Raw genomic sequence first — 26,371 nt, 5'->3', positions numbered from 1 at the left:
CTTCGTGAATATAGAGAACAAAAACAAGCAACATCGTATAACCTGCGACATCTTTTGATTCATCCATTTGAAGCGAAAAAGTTGGACTCGCTTTTACTCGCCTTATTAACTCCGTTAAGCAATTTGCTGACATATCGTTGATTCTTTGAGAAACCGAGTTGTCATAAATGGGCACAGGGTTAACGCTTTTAAGAAATTTCTCATCAACTGTGCCCTCTACCAAATCTTTTACGCATGGCTTTATCAAATCTTCTGCAATTGTATGAGCTTCATCTGCTTTTGCAATACGGTAACCAACACGATATGTAACGATAAGAGCACCTTTGTTGTCCTGATGGATAAACGAACGAAATGTAGCTTTCCTTGCATTTAATTGCAAACACTTTCTTTTGGAATACTCGGAAGTTGAATTTTTTTAATTGGGTTGTTTGATTTCTAGACGCTGTTTTAACTTTGCTGGATGCAAACTACTGTTACTAAACGCTGTACCACAGTCAACACACAACCCACTAGGTCCATCTTCATCACCTGTCCATGTAAAACTGTATTCAATAAAACTTTCATCATACTTTCTTTTCTTTTTTGTTTCGATACTTTTTGCATCATCCTGCATTAATGTGCTTGCACCCGACGATAACGCTGATGAATTCGTATCACGCCTAGGCCAAGGAAGGTTTTTACTCGTATCATATTTATCACTGATATTCAGTCACTTATCCATTATAAGGGTGACGACTAATTATTAATTTGTTTAAAAACGTATATCTTGATACTTCAAAGTATTTTCACGGACACAAAATAGCTTCTTAATGAAAACTCGTTCAAGCATTTGAGTTTTATCATCATACAACGACATGCTGAACTTAACGTCATAGCGTTGCCATAACGAAGTCAAAAATAAAGATTTGTGGAAAAAAAAAAGGCTAGGCCGCTGGAATAATATATTTTTCAAAAGGAAAAGGGTAACCTATTATTTTTATAATTTTTTTCTGTTTTTAACAGAAATTTTAAGCCAAATAACAAAATATTAAGCCACCTCTAACGTGCGTCTAAATCTCGAACAAATGAAACATGACGTCATAGAGCTCATTGCTACCAAGTTTGTCTAATTGAACTACAACGAATCTAACCTAAACTAACCTAACAATTACCAATTATAATTGTCATAAATATAATTATACTTCATATAAATATACTTTGAAATTGAAAAGTTGATATTGTATCTAATTGCATCACAATGTTTCAAATTTGGACAAGTTTCAGCTATGACGTCATGTTTAATTTTGTTCGAGATTTAGCCACTAATTCAGATCTGGCTTTTAAAAGACAGTCGGCATCACTACCCAGGGCTGATCAATGTTTCACACGAAAATTGCTAGACAATCTTACATCTCCAATGACGCAAGTGATCTTGAGATGGTGCTATATCTACTAGCAACCAATGGTGTCACTGTTGAAGTTAACTGAGATTGTATTAACATTTTCACCGAGAGAACTTCCTCTAAGCTAAATAAAATCGTCTGGCTTTAGGCAGAATAAAATATTAAAAGGCCCAATACGCGATAAACGTGTTATATTAAAGTTATATTTTACTTTTTTGTACAGAGTATTCTGATTCAATTTTGTAGTTTTAGGAAAAAAATATTAACATACTAAAATTTCCTCGCGGAGCCCTTAGGCTTCGCGAAGCATAGTTTAAAAAAAAAACAAAAAAACATGGTGTACACTTTGTTTTGGCGATCATTGTGTTTATAAGTGATAGGCCTCAATGTTTTCATAATCATTATGTCTATAGACGACAAACTACACTTTTTGATGGTCAGTATGTCTATAAACAAAATTTCTCTAAAAATTTAAAATAAGCAGCTTTACTCTGACTTGAATCATAACAGTGGTTACTACTATATAAATAATTAAATCCCACACTGTTCACTAAATTGAGATTAAAAAGTTGATTTTTATTTTCGTGATACTACGTGGATTTTAATATTATGTTGTTCATTTTAAAAGCAAGTTCTAGATAATATGACACAGAATTAAATAAAACCAATAAACAAAGTACCCAATCTATTTTAAATTTCCATTATTTTCGACACTGGTTTGTCAATCACCTTTGAAAGATTTAACTCACTTTTTTTATAACTCACACTGCGTGCTCCTTTCTTTTTTTATTATTAGAGATAGTAGATAGTAGTTGATATTATGAGAATTCAAAAAGAAACAAAAAGCCAGCAAACAGGATAAATAAAAAACTGAAAACTTAAAAAAACTGTAAATGTGGATTGTAAAATAAGTAAGGAAATGTGAGTAGAGATATTTCAAACATTATTTACACAAAATAAAAACAGCTGTTTCAACTCCAACATTGAGTGAAAATAGTGGTTTGTGGTTTGAGTATGTAATATCTACAATATCTCCAGCCTTGATTCCTTGCCCATTTTTCTTACGATCCATATTTGTAGGTTGTTAAGATTCCCAATTTCTGGAACGAAACTTCTGTTGTATTTATTAATAAATTCCCAGAATGACGAGAAGACATAAGAAATGTTTTAATTACGAATATTTCGGGGAAAAATAGCTGAATAATCTTAAAAAATAGAAATGAAAGTTTCACTAGTTTGTACTTACGAAAGCCCCAGACAAGAGAATTAGTTAAACTAAAATTTAGAAATAAAAATTTTATTAATTTTCACTTGGATACACCCAATGCAAAAGAACCACTAGTCCGACATTGAATTCGATCACCACATGATCGCTTTATAATTCCTTTAAAAATGTTATCTCTTATTTTTAAGGACATATTCCTACCATTATTTCTCTTACTTCTGCAGAATCCAGAAGAACATCACCAGCAAAGAAAGAAATAATCAAACTTATTGTATATGTTTATGTTTGTTTGTATGATTGTTTTTTGAATTTCGTGCAAAACTACTAGAGAACTATCTGTGCTAGCCGTCCCTAATTTAGCAGTGTAAGACCTGAAAGAAGGCAGCTAGTCATCACCACCCATCGCCAACTCTTGGACTACTCTTTTACCAAGGAATAATGGGATTGATCGTCATATTATAATGCCCACACAGCTTAAAGGGCGAGCATGTTTGGTGTGATGGAGATTCGAACTCGCGACCCCCAGATTAGGTGTTAAGCGCCCTAACGACATGTCAATGCCGGGCCTTATTTCATCTAGCTGAACAGAATGTAAATTCTCATCTGTATACACACAAGATCAATAATAAAAAAATATTTTGTTGACTTTCATAACTAAATAGCAACTGTTACAAATATTGAGCTAAATTATTTCACCTTTCGATAAAATGCTATTTTCTTGAGCACTATATTTATGCTAAGCCTACCAAGACTTGATAACGATGAATAAATTGATCAGGCCAAAACAAACTATTTTATTTTAATTTTCGATAATCAACTAAGTTGTAATCTTTCGCAGATCACAAAGTATCAATTCTTATCCTATACGTCACTCTTCATTTCGCTGTAACGTGATAGTATACCTTTGTTATGGAGTTTTATCTAAATAAAACTCGTTTCTCCTTACAACACGTTTCTTATCACTTACCAGGTGGTTTGATTGACCACCAATTTCCGCTTGGAGAAGATTATGGAATCACTGTTTGAAGACTATTCTCCGGATATATTTAAATCAAGCAATATTTAGCCTATTTGACAATTTTAATAACTTTTTTAAATCACTCGCTTCCCTTTTTTGTGGTTTTCTGAAGTTTTCATGTCTTATGGTGAATATTTGATACTTGTGACGTCATCTCGATTGCAAATTTGTTGTTCCGTGTGTGGTCTCCTGCCTCTTTTCGGAATGATTCAATTGGAAATTGATTTCGAAAGCTTCACCAAGAGTTAGTACTACCTCTGTTGCTAGCTGCTTGAAAACAAGTGTCATTATGAGTGAAGATATTTTGTTAGAATAACTTTTTACCTTAATAAAGTAGTCACAAACAATACATGTGCATAATGAAATCTTAAACTTTGGTTATCACTATAGTAACCACAAACAACACATGTACGTAATGAAATCTTAAACTTTAGTTATCACTATAGTAACCACAAACTACACATGTACGTAATGAAATCTTAAACTTTGGTTATCACTCTAGTAACCACAAACAACACATATACATAAAGAAATCCTTATTGTTTTCATGGGCTAGTATAAACAATAACAGACAACTGATTATACTTCATAATAGTTCCAAATGATCTTTCTGTCCGTTCATTAATCTATATATTTATTTTTTGTCTCTTCTTTCTGCAAGCTGAGTTTGTCTATTTATCTAAATATACAATATGTTTTCATCTGTTTATACATCTATATATAAATATTTATTTTTATCTGTTTGTCTGTCCATTTGTCTACTGTTAAACGTTCTTCTGAAAACTTTTAAAAAATTGTAATAATTATATGTTAATTTCCACATTTGTTAAAAATATGTTTAACACTCCTACGAAAAGACGTTTCTAGTCCTGATTTCTTCAAGCCCGTTCCCCTGGCTGTGGTTTCGCTAGATAGTAGATAGGGACAGTGGGAATCTCGTTAATCCATTCATTAATGGATTTAAATGGCAATTTCATTTAAATACAAAATTAGTAGCCTAATATTAATAACCTTTCAAGTTGCTCTGGGGCCTATTAGGCCCCACTTTTCGTAGGAGTGTTAAAAGATACTTGGAATTGATATTTTTAAACTTTAGTTTGACAAGATAAAATCATTTCTGGTATCAGTTCATGTTTATGTAAAGGTGCGTGATGACCAGAAAGGAAACATTTGAAGGAACAGGTACTGAAGTCCAGTAAGCGTGCAGAAAACCGATTTCTTGATGACGAGAAACCCACTTGAAATAAAAATAAATAGAAATCTTCAGATCTGAAGATGACCTAGGAAGGCCGAAACGTTGTTCTCTGCTTATCAATAAAAGTGTTACTACCCATACCAGCCGTTCTGAGATACAGAAAACCTCCTGGGTCAATCCTATCTTCTTCAAGTACGTTGTGTGGGATGTTCTTGTTCATTTTACTGGGGTTTCTCCAGCAGAAAAGTCATTCCTAAATGTATTTATATTCTTGATCTCACTGCCATCTATGTGTATCACTTTTCTCTAATAATATCGAGTTATGTGACTGCAAAGAAAGGAAGAGAAGATTGACTCTTCTGTAAAACTAAATAAATAACTAATAATAGTACTCGACAGGTTGTTGGTCAATGGCGTATTTTTGATCCTACTGCAGGCGAACTGTTTTGTGCCATGAAAGGTATGAATCTCAACAAAACCTACAGAAGAAGAAGAAAGGTCAACCTTTCGAAAGCGCTTAGTTTATAGTTTCTATTTCATTTCCAATAAAACCTACATATTATAAATGAACATCAATAGAAATTGAAACTATTATCCTCTTGGTTTATTTAAACAGCTTTCCCTCTCTCTTTGAAATTGAATATTTTAGAATTTCTTGAATTCAACAATTATTGACAACGAAAATAAGGTTTTGTTTTCATATTGCTATGGCATCCAATTGCAGCTAGGATAATCTGATTCAGTCTTGAAATAGGTACACTGTAATTGCGACAACTCAAAACCAATAAATATCACCCGTCATCTGTCTTTGTTTTGAGTAATAATCTGTCTATTTCAGGTATTCGAACGACTGCTGTTACTCTGGAAGCAGTTCCAGACTTTGCCAATGACACTTTGCAAGATACGTTTATGTGGTTGATTTTTCTAATTTTTTATTAATTTTTCAAAAGTTCAGAAGAGACGTAAAGTTGCAATTTTACACAAATGTCTGAGTATGTTAGTAATTAATTAATTAATTTGGTTAGAAACGAAGTCTGGTAATGAATAAAAGAATCACGGCAACAATGGAAAAGATCTTTAATGACTGTTTCGAAGTTACTCATATTCCAGGCTCTGCATGGCCGGGTGGTTAAGGCACTCGATTCGTAATCTGAGAGTCGCGGGTTCAAATCCCCGTCACACCAAACATGCTTACCCTTTCAGCCGTGGGGGCGTTATAATGTCACGGTCAATCCCACTATTCCTTGGTAAAAGAATAGCCCAAGAGTTGGAGGTGGGTGGTGATGACTAGCTGCCTTTGCCTTTCCTCTAGTCTTACACTGCTAAATTAGGGGCGGCTAGCGCAGATAGCCCTCGAGTAGCTTTTCGCGAGATTCAAAACAAACCAAACCCATAGTCCATCTTCATCTAACCTATGATAATAATTAAGGAAACAACCTTTAGTATAATTATCAATATAAAAATGTAATGAGTAGTGTTAGGAAATTACAGACTATTCAATTTCAAAAAAGAGAGATCTGTCTGAATAAAGCAAGGCAGTGAGAGTAGGGATTTCTATTGATGTTTGAATGTTCCCTTATAATATGTAAGTTTTATTTTAATGAACAGTTCGTTATCATTACCTCAGAAAATAGTAACGTAACGAGGTTATAAGGAATAGAACTTGGAAAGACTTTATCTTGATATCTTAGGGTTTATTTCTTGGGCTCTTAAGAGGTGTTGAAGCTGGAGGAATTTGGTTGACAAATTAAAGTAGTTAGATATTATATTCAGAAGAGCTGTTTCATATGACTCCTTTTAATCACCAGCATTAAGTCAGTAATCTAAATAATTAACAATGTAACATAACTCTTAAATAGTTTAAGTAAATTTTATCACTATATTTGCAATTTAACTATTTTAAATTGGTGATTAAATCTTGGGAATGTGGCTTGGGAAATATATGGGATTTACTAAAAGTGTTCTAAAACGGCAACTATAAGCTGGGTTTCCATTCTGTGAAGACGAAACGTCAGTACTTTTGTTTTTACACTTGGAAACTATTCAACATTCTTTGCACTTCCTTTGACTAGTTCTTACATTTTTTCCAGCCAAATGTCGAATGTTTTTCTTTTTTCGGTGATATTTACTATCGTACAACATAGAACTCCGTGCAAACTTCACCAACCTATCATATTCATCATATTTGCTAAAGTGAAAAGATATTTCAAACGCAATAAATATAACCGAATATAACCAGGGTGGGTTATCGATTGAAAGAGTTTCCAAAAAGAACAGACTGAAAACTTGAAATGGAAAGAAGAAAGTAATTAAAGCTGGTGTTGTCTTGGATCTTGAAGATAGTGACTTGGGTTAACGAAGGTCAATTTCAAGCTCGTCCTGTGCTATGAGATGACTGTATAAGACACTTGATAAAGATCCTTTTATGTAATATATCTGTTAGTACCTTTATTCAAGTAGTTCTGGTTTATGCTTCCATTTAAATATGTATGTTATGTACAAATTTTTACTGAAAAAAGCAAACAACTGTGACAACCAGTTTGGAAATTGTAGCAAAATTACTTTTCATTTTGTGCAGATTTTGGATTGTTGGGACTCAAGTCTTAAAAATATAACAAACATTATCACTACCGAATCTGAGTGTGTAAAAAAGTACTACTATAGAATATAATTATGTCAAAAACTGCTATTACTATCGGATATAATTATGTCAAAAACTACAACTAGTATTCAATATAATTATGTCAAAAACAATTACTTTTACCGGATATAATTATGTCAAAAACAATTACTTTTACCAGATATAATTATGTCAAAAATAATTACTTTTACCGGATATAATTATGTCAAAAATAATTACTTTTACCGGATATAATTATGTCAAAAATAATTACTTTTACCGGATATAATTATGTCAAAAACTACTACTACAACCCGATCTGTTTGTGTGAAATACTACAACTACTACCGAATATAATTATGTCAGTAACTACTATTGTCCCCCCCCGCTAGTACAGCGGTTAGCCTACGGATTTACAACGCTAAAATGAGGGGTTTGATTCCCCTCAGTGGATTCAGCAGATAGCCCGATGTGGGTTTGCTATAATAAAACACACACATCTGCTACTACCGGATATAATTATGTCAAAAACTATAACTAGTATTCCATATAATTATGTCAAAAACAATTACTTTTACCGGATATAATTATGTCAAAAACTATTACTGGATATAATGATGTCTTTGTTTGTTTGTTTGGAAATTTCGCACAAAGCTACTCGAGGGCTATCTGTGATAGCCGTCCCTAATTTAGCAGTGTAAGACTAGAGGGAAGGCAGCTAGTCATCACCACCCACCGCCAACTCTTGGGCTACTCTTTACCAACGAATAGTGGGATTGACCGTCACATTATACACCCCCACGGCTGGGAGGGCGAGCATGTTTAGCGCGACGCGGGCGCGAACCCGCGGATTACGAGTCGCACGCCTTACGCGCTAGGCCATGCCGGGCCATAATGATGTCAAAATATATTGCTATCCTCGGATGTGCTTGTGTGAAAACTACTATTACTATCGCATATAATTATGTCAGAAAGTACATTTATTACCAGACATAATTATGTCGAAATTACTACTACCGGATAAAATTATGTCAAAATCACTACTACTACCAGATACAATTATGTCAAGAACTGCAGTTCCTACCGGATATGATTCTGTAAAAAACTACTACTACCGGATATAAAGTATGTCAAAAACTACTACTATTGGATATAAGTATGTCAAAAACTATTACTACTACCGGATTTGATTGTGTGAAAAACTACTACTACTACCGGATATAATTATGTCAAAAACTACTACTAGTACCAAATTTAATTTTGTGGAAAACTACTACTACTATTCTGATATAATTATGTCATAAACTATGGCTACTATCGAATATAATTATGTCATAAACTATGGCTACTATCGAATATAATTATGTGAAAAACTACTACTAGCGGGCCTAATTATGTCAAAATTTATTACCATGTTCTAGGGATTTAGGCCTTGTTAAGTTGCAAATTCATGCAATGTTATAATGAAAACTGTCTTACTATATCGTCAGCATTAAATACGTGGCACGTATGTCGTCCTGCTCGATCATTATCTTCAGTAACCATGGCAAAATACGTGAGGTCAACTGAATCTTGGACGGCGAAAGAAATTCGGTTTACTGGGTACCGCAACGTGAACCTCTGGAAAAACAAAACCATTTTTAAATCAATTCTATACACTCGGAATTAGTCCAAACAGTCATGTATAACAGTCTGAATCTGCTTTCCTCAATGAAATTCTACGTTGTATGAATACGTAATATTGGAGTAGAGAGTTCTTAATGAGGAGAGACCAACTTGAAATAAAAGTGTATCTCAGAATGACTGGTATGGGTATTAACATTTTTGCTCTCTCCTTATCAATAAAAGTGTTAATACCTATTCCAGCCGATCTGGGAGTAGATAGTCGTTTAGACCTAAGACAACATTTTAACTGTTACTTATAAAACGAACATCATACAAAACTTTTAAACTTCATGATAAAATAAGTTATTATAAGCTTGGGTCTCTTCTTATAGTTGTTAACCTTCGTTTCAACTTAATATCAACCCTTGTTAATAGTTAGCTAAATTAACTTAATGTACCTGTTATTTCTTGTTCATAGTTAGCTGAATTAATTTGATATAGTTAATAAACTCTTGTTCACAGTTAGCTGAATTGATTTAATATAGTTATTAGCATTTCTTGTTAATTACTTAAATTAATATCATATATTTGTTAGCCCCTGTTCTTAGTTAGTAAAATTAATATTATATAGTTGTTAGCCCCTGTTCTTAGTTAGTAAAATTAATATTATATAGTTGTTAGCCCCTGTTCTTAGTTAGTTAAATTAATATTATATAGTTGTTAGCCCCTGTTCTTAGTTAGTTAAATTAATATTATATAGTTGTTAGCCCCTGTTCTTAGTTAGTTAAATTAATATCATATATTTGTTAGCCCCTGTTCTTAGTTAGTTAAATTAATATTATATAGTTGTTAGCCCCTGTTCTTAGTTAGTTAAATTAATATTATATAGTTGTTAGCCACTGTTCTTAGTTAGTTAAATTAATATTATATAGTTGTTAGCCCCTGTTCTTAGTTAGTTAAATTAATATTATATAGTTGTTAGCCACTGTTCTTAGTTAGTTAAATTAATATTATATAGTTGTTAGCCACTGTTCTTAGTTATTAAATTAATATTATATAGTTGTTAGCCACTGTTCTTAGTTAGTTAAATTAATATTATATAGTTGTTAGCCCCTGTTCTTAGTTAGTTAAATTAATATTATATAGTTGTTAGCCACTGTTCTTAGTTAATTAAATTAATATTATATAGTTGTTAGCCCCTGTTCTTAGTTAGTTAAATTAATATTATATAGTTGTTAGACACTGTTCTTAATTAGTTAAATTAATATCATATATTTGTTAGCCCCTGTTCTTAGTTAGTTAAATTAATATCATATATTTGTTAGCCCCTGTTCTAAGTTAGTTAAATTAATATTATATAGTTGTTAGCCCCTGTTCTTAGTTAGTTAAATTAATATTATATAGTTGTTAGCCCCTGTTCTTAGTTAGTTAAATTAATATTATATAGTTGTTAGCCACTGTTCTTAGTTAATTAAATTAATATTATATAGTTGTTAGCCCCTGTTCTTAGTTAGTTAAATTAATATTATATAGTTGTTAGACACTGTTCTTAATTAGTTAAATTAATATCATATATTTGTTAGCCCCTGTTCTTAGTTAGTTAAATTAATATCATATATTTGTTAGCCCCTGTTCTAAGTTAGTTAAATTAATATTATATAGTTGTTAGCCCCTGTTCTTAGTTAGTTAAATTAATATTATATAGTTGTTAGCCACTGTTCTTAGTTAGTTAAATTAATATTATATAGTTGTTAGCCACTGTTCTTAGTTAGTTAAATTAATATTATATAGTTGTTAGCCACTGTTCTTAGTAAGTTAAATTAATATTATATAGTTGTTAGCCACTGTTCTTAGTAAGTTAAATTAATATTATATAGTTGTTAGCCACTGTTTCTAATTATTTAAATCACTTCAACATAGTCACTAACGAATTAGTTAACTGGTAGCCCATAAGCACAAATAAACAAACCTTGATATATATATATATCACAATATATATCACAAATATTTTATAGACGTCCAGGTTTCTCAAAAACTGTGAGTTATGAAGTAGCCCCAGAAAAAGATGAATTTTTAACTGTTATTACACAGTTCAATCGCTTTACATGGCTTGATTTTTGAGCTTCTTGGTAATAACTTCACATGGAGTGTGGCTGTTTGATGTGTAAAATGACTTGGGGAACAAATATCAACTCGACTTTCTTTAATTTTACTTAAACTCTCTATTAAGAGCTGACCACATAAGAACAACTTCTTGAAACACCTATATTTTGTTTGACTACAGAACTCAAAGTTACAATCCAGAGTAAAAAGTTCGTTAATATCTGTGTTTGGTTTGACGGCAAGGCTCAAATTGTATATTAGTTTTATAACCTACACTTAAAATTTCTTGAATTGAAATAAAAACAATTAAAACATTATCACGTTTATTAGAACTTAACGAAAAGAATCTCTCGATATTTAAAATATTATCATAATTATTGGAACTTAACGAAAATAAGTTCTCAATATTTAAAATCTTATCATATTTATTAGAACTTAAAGTAAAGAATCTCTCAATATTTAAAACATTATCATATTTATTAGAACTTAACGAAAAGAATCTCTCAATATTTAAAATATTATCATATTTATTAGAACTTAACGAAAAGAATCTCTCAATATTTAAAATATTATCATATTTATTAGAACTTAACGAAAAGAATCTCTCAATATTTAAAACATTATCATATTTATTAGAACTTAACGAAAAGAATATCTCAATATTAATTCACTGAACAAAACACTTTCACTATATTAGAAATACATTTATGATAAAACTTAAACCAAAAATTGATAACTTCCATAATAATAAAGAAATCAGAACGAAATAAAATCACTAGTTTTAACGTTGAAGCAATTCTCTAACTGAATAATAAAAAAAATTAAACAGGCCTGATTTTTGTTTTAGTTTATATGTGCCTGTTTTGCGTAACCCTTCACTGACTCAAGTTTCGAAACTATTTTCTAGCCATCAGGTGCGCTGTTGTATCACAAACATTTACAAACTACTAGACCTTAATCACCCCTTTCTATGAGAGAATGAAATCATTTTAGCTAAACTTTTTCTATGGAATATAAAGACAGGATTTTGATTTTCAAGAATGTGTTTTATTTATTCAATAGCAATCCATCATCGCATATCAAAAGGTTGTTCCTTTTTCCTTCTACTTTATCCAAAATAAATAAATTCTCACCTTAGTGTCCAAATCGAATAACGTAACCTGGTTGTACGAAATTGACAATAAAACATGGAACTCAGACCAGTGTTGATCGTTTCTTCTTCTTCGTATCGCTTTGCGAGACGATTCCGGCTCTTTTAGGTATTTTATAACTTGGCTACCTAAATACTGAAGAAACGACAGTTTTATTAAACTTAACCATTAAACACCTCTTTACCTACAGAAATGAAACACAACTATAGAACGTCTTTCTTACACGTATTCTGTAGTCACAGAAATCAAACACAAAGCTAATGAAATACATAAGACCTTACTTACACGGACTCTTTACTGATAGAAATGAAACACAACTATAACAGGTTTACTTACACAGACCCTGTAGTTATAGGTATTAAACACACACACAAAAACAGAATACTTTACTTATATGGACTCTGTAGTTACAGATATGAAACACAAAAATAAACTGCAGAAGACCTTACTTACACGGACTCTGTAGCTGCAACTATCATTAATCAAAGACTCAGGTGAATGGTGCCATTGGGCTATTAGCTGATATTGTGGTAAACAATGTCTTTTCGGGTTTCCACGCTTTCTTGTAGACGTTTCTTCTGAGATAATGAGATGCATTGGAGGTCTTATTTTCAGGTACTCGCATCGATCTTCCTCTTCTGTAGGTTGGACCATCGTCGGAACGATCTGACTATAATCTTTAAACAAACTTGTGGTGTTGGAAGAGTCCGTTTCGTCTACGCTTATTTCATGAATCGACTCTTCCTGTTCGGGGCAAATACATATGTAAGTTACTTTAGAAGCAAACAAAATATCGATACACCTTTCTCAGGTTATTTCAATTAGGGTTGCGTTTGCCTTTTTCATATTTTCTTGCAGTTATTTCTTAGTTTTAACTTTTAACCTCTACTTATTATTTAAGTTTAATTTTGCAACGCTAAAATCAGGGGTTCGGTTCCCCCTCGGTAGACTCAACAGATAGCCCAATGTGGCTTTGCTATAAGAAAAACACATACATATACAATTAATTATTGTAACAGATTTACCATTAAACGATTATTTAAACAACTACGTGTGTTTCACTTTGAGGCATGTGACGTATATTATTCCTGTGTATTGCGCAAATACCGCCTGTTCTCTACATTTGTATAAGATTCTCGAGAGCAAGAATCAACAATACACAAGCGTGTTTTCGAACATTGTTGAAAGCTTAAGAATCTCGCGTGATTGGTATATAAAACTGACGAGCCGAGAGGCAATTATAATCCTCAGAAGTTATAATTGTGTTTGACGCTTATTAATCGGAAAACTACAGAATTTAACCAGGAACGTTTATTGATTTAAATTTAAATGAATTAAATTAGAAATACTAACGAAGACGTTAAACATATTCGTCTGTAAAAAATTCAACTTTTAAACGGTGTGAGGCCAACGAAACTAGCTAGCCAAAGTGAGGTGTAACATTATCAACCCAGATTTAATTTGCACGTCGTGGACCTGGATCTTCGATAAAGTATTAAGTTATAGACCACATAGAAGACTCAGTATTATTTGTAAGTTTGTAAATCTCTTGTATATAAACCAATAATTACAATAACTATTTGTAATAACATTTATTATAGTCTATTATAACGCTAAAATCAGAGGTTCGATTACCCTCGGTGGACTAAACAGATAGTCCAATATGGTTTTGTTATAAAAAAAAAACACACACACAACACCATCATTATAATTTTTTGTTTTTTTTGCATATTAAAATATATTTGTATTGAGTTTGGTTTGTTTTGAATTTCACGCAAAACTACTTGAGGGCTATCTGCGCTAGCCGTCCCTAATTTAGCAGTGTAAGGATAGAGGGAAGGCAGCTATTCATCACCACCAACTCTTGGACTACTCTTTTACCAAAGAATAGTGGGATTCACCATCACTTTATAACACCCCCACGGCTGAAAGGGCAAGCATGTTTGGTGTGACGGGGATTCGAACCCGCGACCCTCGGATTATGAGTCGCGTGCCTTAACCACCTGGCCATGTCGAGTTATTTATATTGAGAAAGAAAACTGTGTGTATCGGTTTTATTGACAAATATCATACATTTGGCACATATCAATTAACTTATAAATTCAAATTTCCGACTCTTTGAAATCATAATACGTAACATAATATATCATAGACTCGTTGAGATAAAGTATAGTACGTCACACTATTAACCACTACTTATTATTTAAGTTTAATTGTTTAACCTTTACTCCCTGCTTACATTTAAGTGTTAACCACTACTTGTTATTTAAGTTTAATTGTTTAACACCTAGTCCGTGCTTGCATTTAAGTGTTAACCATTGCTTGTTATTTAAGTTTGATTGTTTAACCTTTACTCACTGCTTAAATGGAACTGTTAACCTCTACTTATTATTTACGTTTATTTGTTTAATCTCTATTCACTGATAAGATTAATTTAACTGTTACCCACCAACTGTTATTTAAGTTTCTGGTTAACCTCCATTCACTGCCTAAATTTAACTGTTAACCACAATTTGTTACTTTAAAAAAACTTCTTGTTAACGTCTACTGAAATATTTAGCAATAATTTCGACGTACATCTGAGTTAGAGAAGTTAAGAACTACAATGTGAAGAGTGCTTGGAAACCGAATCGCACGAATTTATTTGCGAATCAGACAAATATTAAAGTTATCAACATTCTTACTAGTTTGGAAAGATCTAAGCTGTCCGACTCGTCCTCCGTGGCAAGTTGCTGAAGATGTTTTATGGAGGCTATTATACGTTTTCGGTGACCTAGTGAAGATATTCCTAAACGCTGGAATACAAATTAGCATCCTATTTCTTAGAAACAATAATATCTACGAATTAATGACTTACTTGTTTCAATAAATTTCTTTAATAAATAAAGACAATATCTATTTACAACATGTACATAAACAAAGAGATAATTTTGCCCAATATTAAAGTTTCCTCCTCAAAAGTGAATCTCGTAAATTCTTTGAATACAATACAAATATCTGCAATAACGTATTTTGTACTTAAAATCTAATTACTTAACTCTTTGTTTTCCATTATGATTACATAATGTGACATCAGTTGTTGGTCAGGTTAACTGTTTTACTGATTTGGATAACGTTATGATAACTAATAATTAGTCAAAATATCAAACGAGGCATTCTAAGTCATTTGGAATAATCAGAGCAGATGTATTTAAATCATTTTGGCCAAATACGTCTGCTTCAAATCCTGTCAATAGAAAGGTTAAACATTATTGAGTCCGATAACCAAAATATCCTGTTTTGTCAGTATAGTTCCAGCATTACATGTCACTACTTTATTGTTGAGATGTGTCCGATATACAAAATATCCTGTTTTGTCAGTATAGTTCCAGCATTACATGTCTCTACTTTATTGTTGAGATGTGTCCGATATACAAAATATCCTGTTTTGTCAGTATAGTTCCAGCATTACATGTCTCTACTTTATTGTTGAGATGTCAAAACCTTTCTTACCCATTCCAGGTCGATTTCTGAAGTTATCTTCATAACTTGGCTCATTGTGGAGTAACTGTTCTTAACGAAGTCTCCCAGGTATTGGAAGAGATGTAGTGAGTTAAGCCACTCCTCCACTGTTGTGCAGGGAGTTGCAGTGCTCAGCCAGCTATCAATCATATCTAGAGACTCTAAAATTGTACGTCGGTGATCACTTTTAGTCACACCTATCATTTGTAGGTCGTGATCATCAGGAGGAGAGTCTCTCTGAAATCAGAAAACAAAAGATAAAAGAATCAAGTGTAAACACATTCTTCACAAGTCAACTCTACTCCTAACACAAGAAAACCATACCTTTCAACAAATGAAAAAATCTCTTTCTACTGAATGGGAAATTAATGAAAATCTGTATTACTGAAACGTATACTACGCTATAAGTACACCTTCTGCTGCTATATAAACATATTGTATCACCTGTTCAAATCATTAGAATGTCATCTATTGCTAACTGAATCCGCTTCTTAATGGTTTTGAAATAAGAAAAGCCAGCGAATAAACCAGAAAGCTGCAGACCAATCGGTCTTTTGAGGTGTATTGACAAACTTCTAGAAAATACTATCATTTTAAAACTATTATCATACCTTAAATTGGCATCAAAATTGCTAGAAATTCAAAATGCTTTATGAAAATCAAGGCAGACTACAAATCGTTCAGTATACGACTTACAGAAATCACAATAAATGGTTTGAATCGCAATTAATGCACTGTTGCCTGATTTCTCTATTTAGAGAAACTCTTAGACAGTGTATGTGGCACAACAGGTTAAAATTTTAAATATCCCAAATGAAACTACTGCAAAGTATTATTCGCTAGCTTTCCACCCTTTTAGATGACGTAAGAAATAAATCATCTTCTGGAGTTATTTTGCCCTGGAGACAGGTGTCCTGCAAGAAGGGATAATTAACTTCATAATATTTATCAGGTATGTGAGTGAAGTGTTATATCCAGATTCGTGCTTCTCTTCCTAGTTTGCTGATGATGTGGTTATGTGATCTACAACTGTGACTAAACGAAACAAAAAACTTCTGTAACGCTAAGAGAATCAAAATAAATATTTTAAAAACAAAAGTTATATTACACTGCGTAACACAAATTTTGTTCCTGGATAACGTGTTATTTCTTAATTGCTTATGTTGTAAAAGTACAGAAAATGGCCATTATTCCCTTCAAACTTTCCTTTTGTAACCTGGAAAATGAAATTTAGAAATTAACTTATTTTCTATGTAAAAACGGACAAATTTGTACAGTTTCATTTACATAAGGTCTGAATAAAACAACATGCGAATCAAGATTTACATGTATTTATACTAAAGTTACACAAAAATCTTTAGAAGTGAGTGGTTTTTCGAGATTTTCGACTGCAATGTAAATCACTTTCACATATCAGCCCCCAAATATAGTCTCCTATCATGTTTTCGTTATACGCTTCCAGGTCAGAAAAGCAAATTTTGAAGAGAATAATAGGTCTTTTTTCAATTTACTTTAGACGTAAGCAATTGGGAAACAACACTTTCTGCCCAGGAACAAGAAAAAGTAAAAATTTTGTTACATAGTGTTATTTACAAAATTGATTAAAAAGAGTAGACAGAGCCCAAAATTAAACCTCAACGAAACCCTTCTCTATGTAGCCACATCAACTGAATTTCTGAATCTAAATTATGATTCAAAATTAAATCGTACCAAACACATAAAAGAAACCACTAATAAAATGTTGCAATGTGTTAATTATGTGCGAAGTCTGAGTGGCAACAGCAGGGGTTGCAATAACTAAAAACATGCTGAAAATATACTCTTCAAAAGAAGAAACACAGAAGGGATATTTTTGTTATTTTAAAGAGAAATATATGTAATAACGTTACAAGCTAAGAGTATGTGATGTTACACGTGTTAAGGCACTGATTGTCAGACCAAAATGACAATTAAAGTTGTGTACTTTGAAAACGGAGGAAAACATCGGATTTTTCGCAAAAACGCATTCATGTCCAATAAATTTGTTTGTGAGATCTGCATGTTCTGCAAGTGCAACATCTGCAAAATCCCTATAAAAGTGACAGTTTCTCGGTTGCCATAGCTCAGTGTTAAGCCACCGACACGCAATACAGTTACGCCAAGACTGACTGAAGCACAACGCAACAACGCCATTGGTCGCTTGGAAGCAGGCGAATCTCGATCAGATGTTGCCAGAGCTGTGAATGTCCACCCAAGCACCATTACAAGGCTATGGAATCGTCACCAAAAACATGGATCAACTAGTGACCGTCCACGATCTGACAGACCTCGTGTGACCACGCCCCCACAAGATCGCTACATCCGGTTACGTCACTTTCGGGATAGGACCACCACTTCAACGTCTACTGCCTCAACCATACCAGGGCTGCGTAGGATTTCCGATCAGACCGTACGCAACCGTCGACGAGATTCTTAGGCCCCATGTGCAACCCATCATGGTGAACGTCAACGACGTGTTTCAACTTGACAACGCCCGTCCTCACACAGCCCGACTCACCACTGTCTTCTTGAGACACCACAACATCAACGTTCTTCCCTGGCCCTCCAGATAATCAGATTTAAACCCCATCGAACATCTTTGGGACGAGTTGGACCGACGTCTGCGACAGCGACAACCTCAACCGCAGACTCTACCTCAGCTTGCAGCAGCTTTGCAGGCTGAGTGGACAGCCATTACACAGGATGTGATTCGTAATCTCATCGCTTCCATGGGCAGGAGATACCAAACAGTTATTGATGCTCACGGGGGGGCATACTCGTTATTGACGTTGAGTGACGTTAAACTTCAACTAGTGAGCGTGGACTTCGCCTTTGCAGACTTTGGATGTTCAGCAGTGAATGTGCAAAGTTTCACACATGTCATACAGAACTACCCGGAATAAACTTGTTAACAATATGTCTCAAATTTTGCCTTTTGCGTTTCTTTTTTTGAAGAGTTTATATAAAACCATTCAGGGGTAGAGTCTGACCAGCATGGTTAAACGTAGCTAAAACACAAACAAATAAAACTACATAAAATACAAACCTAAACAATCCCTAAAGCATGTAGAAATACCAGAACTACAAACACAACATTTGCACACAACAACGAAAACATTTCTACGAGTTCAAACAGATGTTTTAATAGATCAGTAGACTAGTTCCAAGACATCTGAACAACAATGCTCAATATGGGTTTAAGTATTTTTCATTACATCTAGTAAACTCTTTACGAAACCAACAGCCACAAACAACCGTAGCTGCGTGTTATAGAAATAGATTTTCATACAAAATATAGATGAGAAATGTAAGGTTTATCGAACAGAACCAAGCAATCTAACATCCGACAAGGAAGATAGTGTGTGCTTGGTCCTCCCATGTCTCTTGATCAAATCATACAACCCAGTGGCACAGTTGTATGTCTGCGGACTTAAAACGCTAGAAACCGGGTTTCGATAGCCGTGGTTGACAGAGCGCAAATAGCCTATTATGCAACTTCGTGCTTAATTCCAAACAAAGAATCACGGATAAAAACTACTAAATAATTGCGTTTGTAAATACCTGTCTATGTCATCGGAACATCTATCAACATCTAACCAAATCCACTTCTTTCTAGTGCAATCAGGAAATATTATTTATTGTTTACGTCTCTGATGCACCAGCGAATACGGCTCCGTCCTCGCTCAGTGGCCTGCATTATCAGGCAGGTGGCAGCACTGCCTATGTAGGAATGGCTCGGATTGTTCATCAAAATGATACTTTAAATATCTCCTTAGCATGTCATCAGGACTTTACAATACTATTCAGTGTTTCCTTTATAACAATATCTATGAAATGACTGAGTCATAAGTTCTGGGAATGTCGGTAGATATCGTAGCAAAAAGTATGGATTTCTTGTTCTTCTGCTTAGTTTTTATCACGTGATAATTCAAAAACCAAAACAATGGTGTCAACCAATTTCACTCAGGTGACATAGTTTCAAACGAGGTATCAACTTTTATAAGAATTGTTAATAACTAGTAATCATTTTTTTAAAAATCATAATTCTCATATAAACTGTTACCATTACCCCTTGAAGTTAACTTTCTTGTGAACTTTTCACGTTCCTTTAAATAGCTTCAACACAGAGTGAAACAGAAATTATCAGCTATTAATAGATAAAAAATAGAAATTACAGCTGAAACCTCATTGTATTTAGAAGTTGGTTCTAAACACAACCTTCCTATGTTTATTGAACACTGCATTGAAAAGAAGTAAATAAAACATTACAAAATAGGAAGTAAATATAAGAATAGCTGATATTAATTCTTAGAAAAATATGGAAACAAGACAGTAGGGATGGCTGATACCATCTCTACATAATGATACAAATACCATCCCTACTATTTTGTTTCCATTGTTTCTGAAGGATTGATATCAGCCATCCTTATATTTAATTCCTTTACTGAAAAGTGTTTTCTTTACTTGTACAAAATAAGGTTGAAACAACTTATGACGCATGCGCAATAAGCTCGAAAGAAAACTTATTTCCTTATTTTCCAGCTAGAGTAAGAAAAAAGATTTTTGCATAAATAATAATTGAAATCTAGAGTTCAACTTGCTTATAAACGATATTGCAAGTCTAAGGTTAACTTTGTGTATTTTCCATTAAAAATTTCAGGTTAATCTTTTGTTGTAAATAATATTTTACTTTAGAAATATAAGAGGCAACTTACAAGAAATTTAATATTGTCAAATCCATTTATTACGAATTTCAGTTCATGTTCGGAGAGACCGAGATAAGAGAGCCATTCTTCCACACTTGTAAACATGTCTTCATTTGTTTCTGTTTGAGATTTCAAAGAATGTAATTAGCTGTATGTTTAAAACAACTGGAATACGTAACAATTATAAAGAGACAACTGTTACAATGGTTAGGTATATTCTAATAAAATAGTAATAATTCTAACAGTCTAAGTGTGAAAGTAAAGAATAATACGTACTGATATGTTAACCACAACTACAGTCTAGGCCAAACTTTGTGTATATTTTCTAACAAATAATATCATTATTATTAAGATGGAAAGCAAATACACTTAGTGCTTTATACATACAATTACATACATATGTAATTCTGCATAAAGTGAGAGTTTCTATTGGCATCACGAACATTTTTTTTCAGATACCTGTAGAAAGATGTGTAGTTTAGCATTTCACCTATCATAACAAACCCTTACCAAAAACATAATGATAAGATGTAACATCAAACTAATTATTATAAATAGCGTCTGCAACCTTCTTCAGTTCATATTAAGCATTTTATACTTGATTGGTCCTCCTCGTGCTCTAATAACCTCTACAAGGCAATGTGGCATGCCGTCGATAAAGTTATTGATGTAATCCACCGTAATTTCTTCTCAACTTGTCACTAGAAAGCGCTGCAACTCAGTTACAGTAGCTGGTTTAGGGTCGTGGTTAACAATTTTCCAGCTCAGTTCTGCCCAACAGTTCTCAATGAGATTACAATCTAGAGACTTCACTCGCCATGGCAGCCTTGCAACGTCCTCCTGTGCGAGATATAGAGAAAGTTCACATTGAGCAGCGGCATTATCATCCTGGAATACAAAGTTATTGCCAAACCTTGCCCTAGCATATGGCATAAATACCATCTCTGTGAGAAATTTATAAGAAACACCATTGACGTTTTCCTAAAAAATATGAAAAAAGAACATCCATCATGATGAATAGCCGCCAAAACATGTACTGCACCACCTCCTGTGTGTTTCCTGTCAAAAAAGACAGTCTTCCTTCATCTGCTCTTCAGACAAACGACAAACACAAATCGTACCATCAGCCTTAGCAAATCAGAAAATGGAATAGTCTGAAAATATGGCATGTCACCAGTGTTCTAACTGTAAAGTTGCTATTTTATCCTGTCCAAGTAACACGTTGAAGGTAATGAATTAATGTTAATAGCGGTTTGCAGATAGCCTTTGTTTTGTAAAATAAAATTGTTTGGTTGGTCTCCTATTCACTGTTCTTCTAGATATCCTGGAATGAATGTGTTCGTGTCATTCCTATCGTAAGGTGTTGCACGACTTTCATCCTTGATGCATAAACCTGATCAAAACACGGTTATCTCTGGCAGTAGACTTTCCTGAAACAACGTTCCACGTAGAACAATGACGTTTGATGATTCTGAATAAAGTTTACTGAAGGTACTCTACTGTTCTGGCAGTGTCTTTTGGCTGTATATCATTTCTGGTCAGTAGAGTAATTTGACGCCCTGTGCAACTTCTGGCACGTGAGGAGGCATAACTCTAGACCAAGTATACAGGAACTGTCTGAACAAAGCGTTGATTTCATTCTAAAAAGATTATATTAAAAGCACACCCTTTTATACAACACAGGTGTGTATGCGTAGTTTAACAAACAAATGCTCAAAACAAGTTATACAGACCAGTATAACAATTCGTACATATTTGCCCAATCATACGCTACCTTCTCTGTTGGGCCCGGCATGGCCAAGCGTGTTAAGGCGTGCGACTCGTAATCTGAGGGTCACGAATTCGCATCCCCGTTGCGCCAAACATGCTCGCCCTTACAGCCGTGGTGGCGTTATAATGTGACGGTCAATCCCACTATTCGTTGGTAAAAGAGTAGCCCAAGAGTTGACGGTGGGTGGGGATGACTAGCTGCCTTCCCTCTAGTCTTACACTGCTAAATTAGGGACGGCGGCGCCAAGAGTTGGCGGTGGGTGGTGATGGCTAGCCCTCGTGTAGCTTTGCGCGAAATTCAAAACAAACAAACTCTAAAATAAGTATAATATTTGTAACTAATTGTATATATTTTTCTCTGTTCCTTATCGTACAAAAACTTGTAAAGTTCCGTAAACAGATTGCACTCTAGTAAATCTCTTTACAAATATATAACTTATTTTAAGGAAATTAAAAAGTATCGATTGCGAATATATTTTACTTTGAGCTGATTAACCAAAGAAAGTTCAACTTTAAGAATGTCTTATAACGACGAATTTAGTTTATTCCACCAATAATGTTTCGTTTAACACTATTTATAAAACTTTTTAAGTCTTTCTACTTTTTGAAAACAACCTGTTCAAAAGAAGTAGATAACTAACCTGAGTTTTGGATTTCATCAATCCTATCTTCTCTTCCTTCTTCCATACTAGTATTTACAGAGGCCATAATTTCATCCCATTCAGAGTCCATGTTGTCTGGGTCGAGATCACCCACTTGGAATCGTGACATGCGCGTAATTAGGCTTATTGTCTGTCTAAGCTAGTGAATCCCTAAAATAAAGAGTCCAAACACTCTTGCAACAAGGTTTTAATATTGGACTGTTTTGGTTAATTCATGTTTTTCACTCTTACATATCCCACTATTGACGCACTTTTTAAAATGCAATGTTGTGATATATTACCGTAAGATTATTATATATAAATATATGTTCATAACAATTTCATTTCGTGATAAACTGGTCGGTTGTCCCAAGCTGGTACAGCGGTAAGTCTACGGACTTACAACGCTACAATCAGGGGTTCGATTCCCCTCGTTGGCCTCAGCAAGTAGCAGATAGCCCGACGTGGCTTTGCTATAAGAAAAACACACACACATAAACTGGTCGTCTGTTGCACATTCGCAACATCATGAAATGTAGTTTGTCCTTTAGAGCTGAAAACTACATGACTAATGTAAGCTGTAATATTTAATAAAGATTTTTTTTAAAAAATTATGCTCGTTTGATTTTTCATGGACAGTTCAAATCAGTATTTAGTTTTGACAGTGAAGGACATTTATTGTTAAGGTCGAAAACACTTTCATAAGCATTCCACAGTAACCATTGCACTTGAATAAAATACAGATATATTGTTAATGTGGTTTGTCGAGACTTTTTTCCTGTGTTTCTCACGGAAATCCGTGCATTTTAGAAAATTGCTTCTGTATTGTTTGGGACATTTTGTTCATATTTCATAGACTTTCTTTAGAAATAATTACAAATCTGTTAAGTGTTTTTAAAAAACCGAAAGATTTGATAAGTTATTAATAGACGTAATGCACCAGACAAATTACAAACTGCTAGATAGCTAAAAGCATTTATTTTTCAAGTCGACCATAAATTTATCGTCATTTCACATACAGACACCGCTCCAATATGTCGGTAGAATATTGTACAGAATATTGTTCTCTCGTTTATTTATTTTCTGATATTATTCTTACAACGTGGAGCATTTATTTCATGTTACTCTTCCAGCTATAACCAGAAAAAGGTATAGAGCATTAATTATGAAAGCAAAATATGAACTCTCATTGATATATTATCCAAAAAACAAAATAGAAAATACACGGATTGGAGGCAAGTCCATAATTCATGATTCCCTCGATCACACCTAGTACAAGAATGTTGAACACAATCTCTCCCTCATTTCAATCAAACATACTTAGTGCGATAATATTGAACACACTCTCATTTATTTCAATCAAATACATTTAGTATTATTATACTGAACAATATCTTATTTCCGTCAAACACAGTTAGTGTAAGAATATTGAGCACTCTCTTACTTCAGCCAATCACACTTAAAGTAAGAATATTGAACACACTCTTTCTTACTCTAGACAAAAAGGCTTAGTATGAGACTTAAAAACTCTCGTATTTCGTTTCCTATATAATGGTATATTTTTAATAATTGAAAATTAAAATAAACAACACACAAAATCAAACCAGTTTTAAAATGTTTAAACCCATACACAGAGAATCAAATATTTTAAACCTGTACGGAAAGAATAATATAATTTAAAGTTGTACACAGAGAACCAAAATAATTTAAAATATGTACACAGAGAATCGAAATAGTTTAAAACCTGTACACAGAGAACCAAAATAATTTAAAATATGTACACAGAGAATCGAAATAGTTTAAAACCTGTACGCAGAGAACCAGAAAATATTTTAATTTAGTAAATATATAAACAGCATAAATTAACTTGATGCAAAGAGAACCAAAAATTAGTTTATCGCAGCAAACACAGTTCTAAAATATATTACATGGAGAACGTACCCGGTACCACTCCATTTGTAAAGTTTCGAGTTTCTATCGCTACACTTCAGTCAACCAGAACACACCAGGTATTCTTCAGTTGAATACTGTTTGAGACATTAAAGGAAAAGATGTCACCTTTGTTTAACTCCTATTTTTTGAAGTAAGCTAGCTATTAAAAATTATTAGTTGACTTTAACCTCAAAGAACATTATGTCGGAGTTAATGTCTTTGCAGGTAGGACGGACAAACTTGCCTTGTATTTAGTTAGTAGTGTAGTATCAAATGGAATGAAGCTAACTAGCGAATTGCGCGAAGAATCCAAAGTCTAACAACATAGATCAAGATAGAGGTCTCTAGCTCTCGTTCCCAGCGACGGGGTCATTATGGGTTCTTTGCACTTAACTGTATGATTATATCTTATCAATACACAAACATGAAGAATAACATGGCATATCGAAAGTACGTTTCTGGAAAAATGCAACTAATATAAAAAAAGTGTCTGTTTGTTAGTTAAAACGTTATAATAAAATTTCTTTACGTGTGTTAATAAAATAATACAACCAGTGCAGAAACAAGTAGCATATGTGTGTTAGAGAAATAATACAACCGGTATAAGAATAAGTAGTGCAGGTGTATTAGTGAAATAATGCAATCAGTTTAATTATTAATAATGTATTTGTATTTCTCAAATAATGTAACTAGTGTAAGAACAAGTAGTGTATGTGTATTACTAAAATAATACAGCTGGTGTAAGAATAAGTAGTGCATGTGTATCAGTGAAATAAATGGTTTGTTTTGAATTTCGCGCAAAGCTACACGAGGACTATCTGCGCTAGCCGTCCCCTAATTTAGCAATGCAAGACTATAAGGAAGATAGCTAGTCATCACCACCCACCGCCAACTCTTGGGTTACTCTTTTACCAACGAATAGTGGGATTGACCGTCACATTACAACGCCCCCATGGCTGAAAGGGCAAACATGTTTGGTGTGACAGGGGATTCGAACCTGCGGCCCTCGGATAACGAGTCGAGTGCCTTAACCACCTGGCCATGCCGGGCCTAATGAAATAATACAACCAGTTTAAGTAGTATAGGTCTGTTACTAAAATAATGCAAACACTAAAAGAACATGTAGTGTATGTGTATTACTAAAATATTACAACTAAATGTAAGAACAAGTAGTGTATGTGTATCACTAAAATATTACAACCAGTATTGGAACAAGTAGTGTATGTGTGTTTCCAAAATATTACAACTAGGGTAAGAACAAGTAGTGTTTGTGTATTACTGAAATATTACAACCAGTGTGTGTGTATTTCTAAAATATTGCAATCAAGTGTAAGAACAAGTAGTGTATGTATAGAGGACGCCATTGTTTCAAAATAAGGAGGAATAGAGTCGATGACATTATAGTGCCGCGATTACGTTCACGAAGTGGTACCAGAGGTCGCGTTGATATGATAATTATCGCTTAAATAGTTCACAAGTGTATTACCAGAGAGTTATGTAGAAT

The 26,371-nt window shown here is 33.5% G+C and overlaps 1 protein-coding gene across 8 annotated transcripts; it reads right to left on the bottom strand.

Moving 5' to 3' along the window:
• Positions 1–1,937: 1,937 nt before the first annotated feature.
• Positions 1,938–25,166, bottom strand: LOC143235207 (ankyrin repeat and SAM domain-containing protein 1A-like). Of its 8 annotated transcripts, none has more exons than XM_076473141.1 (9): positions 24,877–25,164; positions 22,936–23,408; positions 20,534–20,643; positions 15,792–16,037; positions 14,984–15,094; positions 12,753–13,043; positions 12,282–12,434; positions 8,920–9,060; positions 1,938–3,895 (listed from the first exon to the last, which is right to left on the bottom strand). In XM_076473141.1, exons 2-9 carry the CDS (start codon positions 23,063–23,065, stop codon positions 3,776–3,778), a joined length of 1,302 nt encoding a protein of 433 aa, XP_076329256.1. In that variant the 5' UTR covers positions 23,066–23,408; positions 24,877–25,164; the 3' UTR covers positions 1,938–3,775. The 8 variants fall into 8 exon arrangements, with proteins under 8 accessions (XP_076329256.1, XP_076329257.1, XP_076329258.1 ...); XM_076473142.1 differs by having other exon boundaries at positions 22,936–23,106; XM_076473143.1 differs by having other exon boundaries at positions 1,938–3,892; positions 24,877–25,163.
• Between the last annotated feature and the right edge of the window lie 1,205 nt (positions 25,167–26,371).

Source organism: Tachypleus tridentatus, chromosome 12 (assembly GCF_004210375.1).
Source record: "Tachypleus tridentatus isolate NWPU-2018 chromosome 12, ASM421037v1, whole genome shotgun sequence".
Classification (NCBI taxonomy): Eukaryota; Metazoa; Arthropoda; class Merostomata; order Xiphosura; family Limulidae; genus Tachypleus; species Tachypleus tridentatus.
Note: the sequence above shows the minus strand (reverse complement) of the source record. Positions and strands in the feature narration are given on the sequence as shown.

Bases quoted from the DNA above. Each gene is read 5' to 3' on its own strand.
- LOC143235207 (XM_076473141.1), bottom strand. From the start codon at position 23,065: ATGTCACGATTCCAAGTGGGTGATCTCGACCCAGACAACATGGACTCT. The intron at 15,095-15,791 runs GTAAGAAAGGTT...TTTGTATTCCAG, and splicing joins CAGAAATCGACCTGGAATGG to CGTTTAGGAATATCTTCACT. The intron at 13,044-14,983 runs GTAAGAATGTTG...TGCCCCGAACAG, and splicing joins GCTTAGATCTTTCCAAACTA to GAAGAGTCGATTCATGAAAT.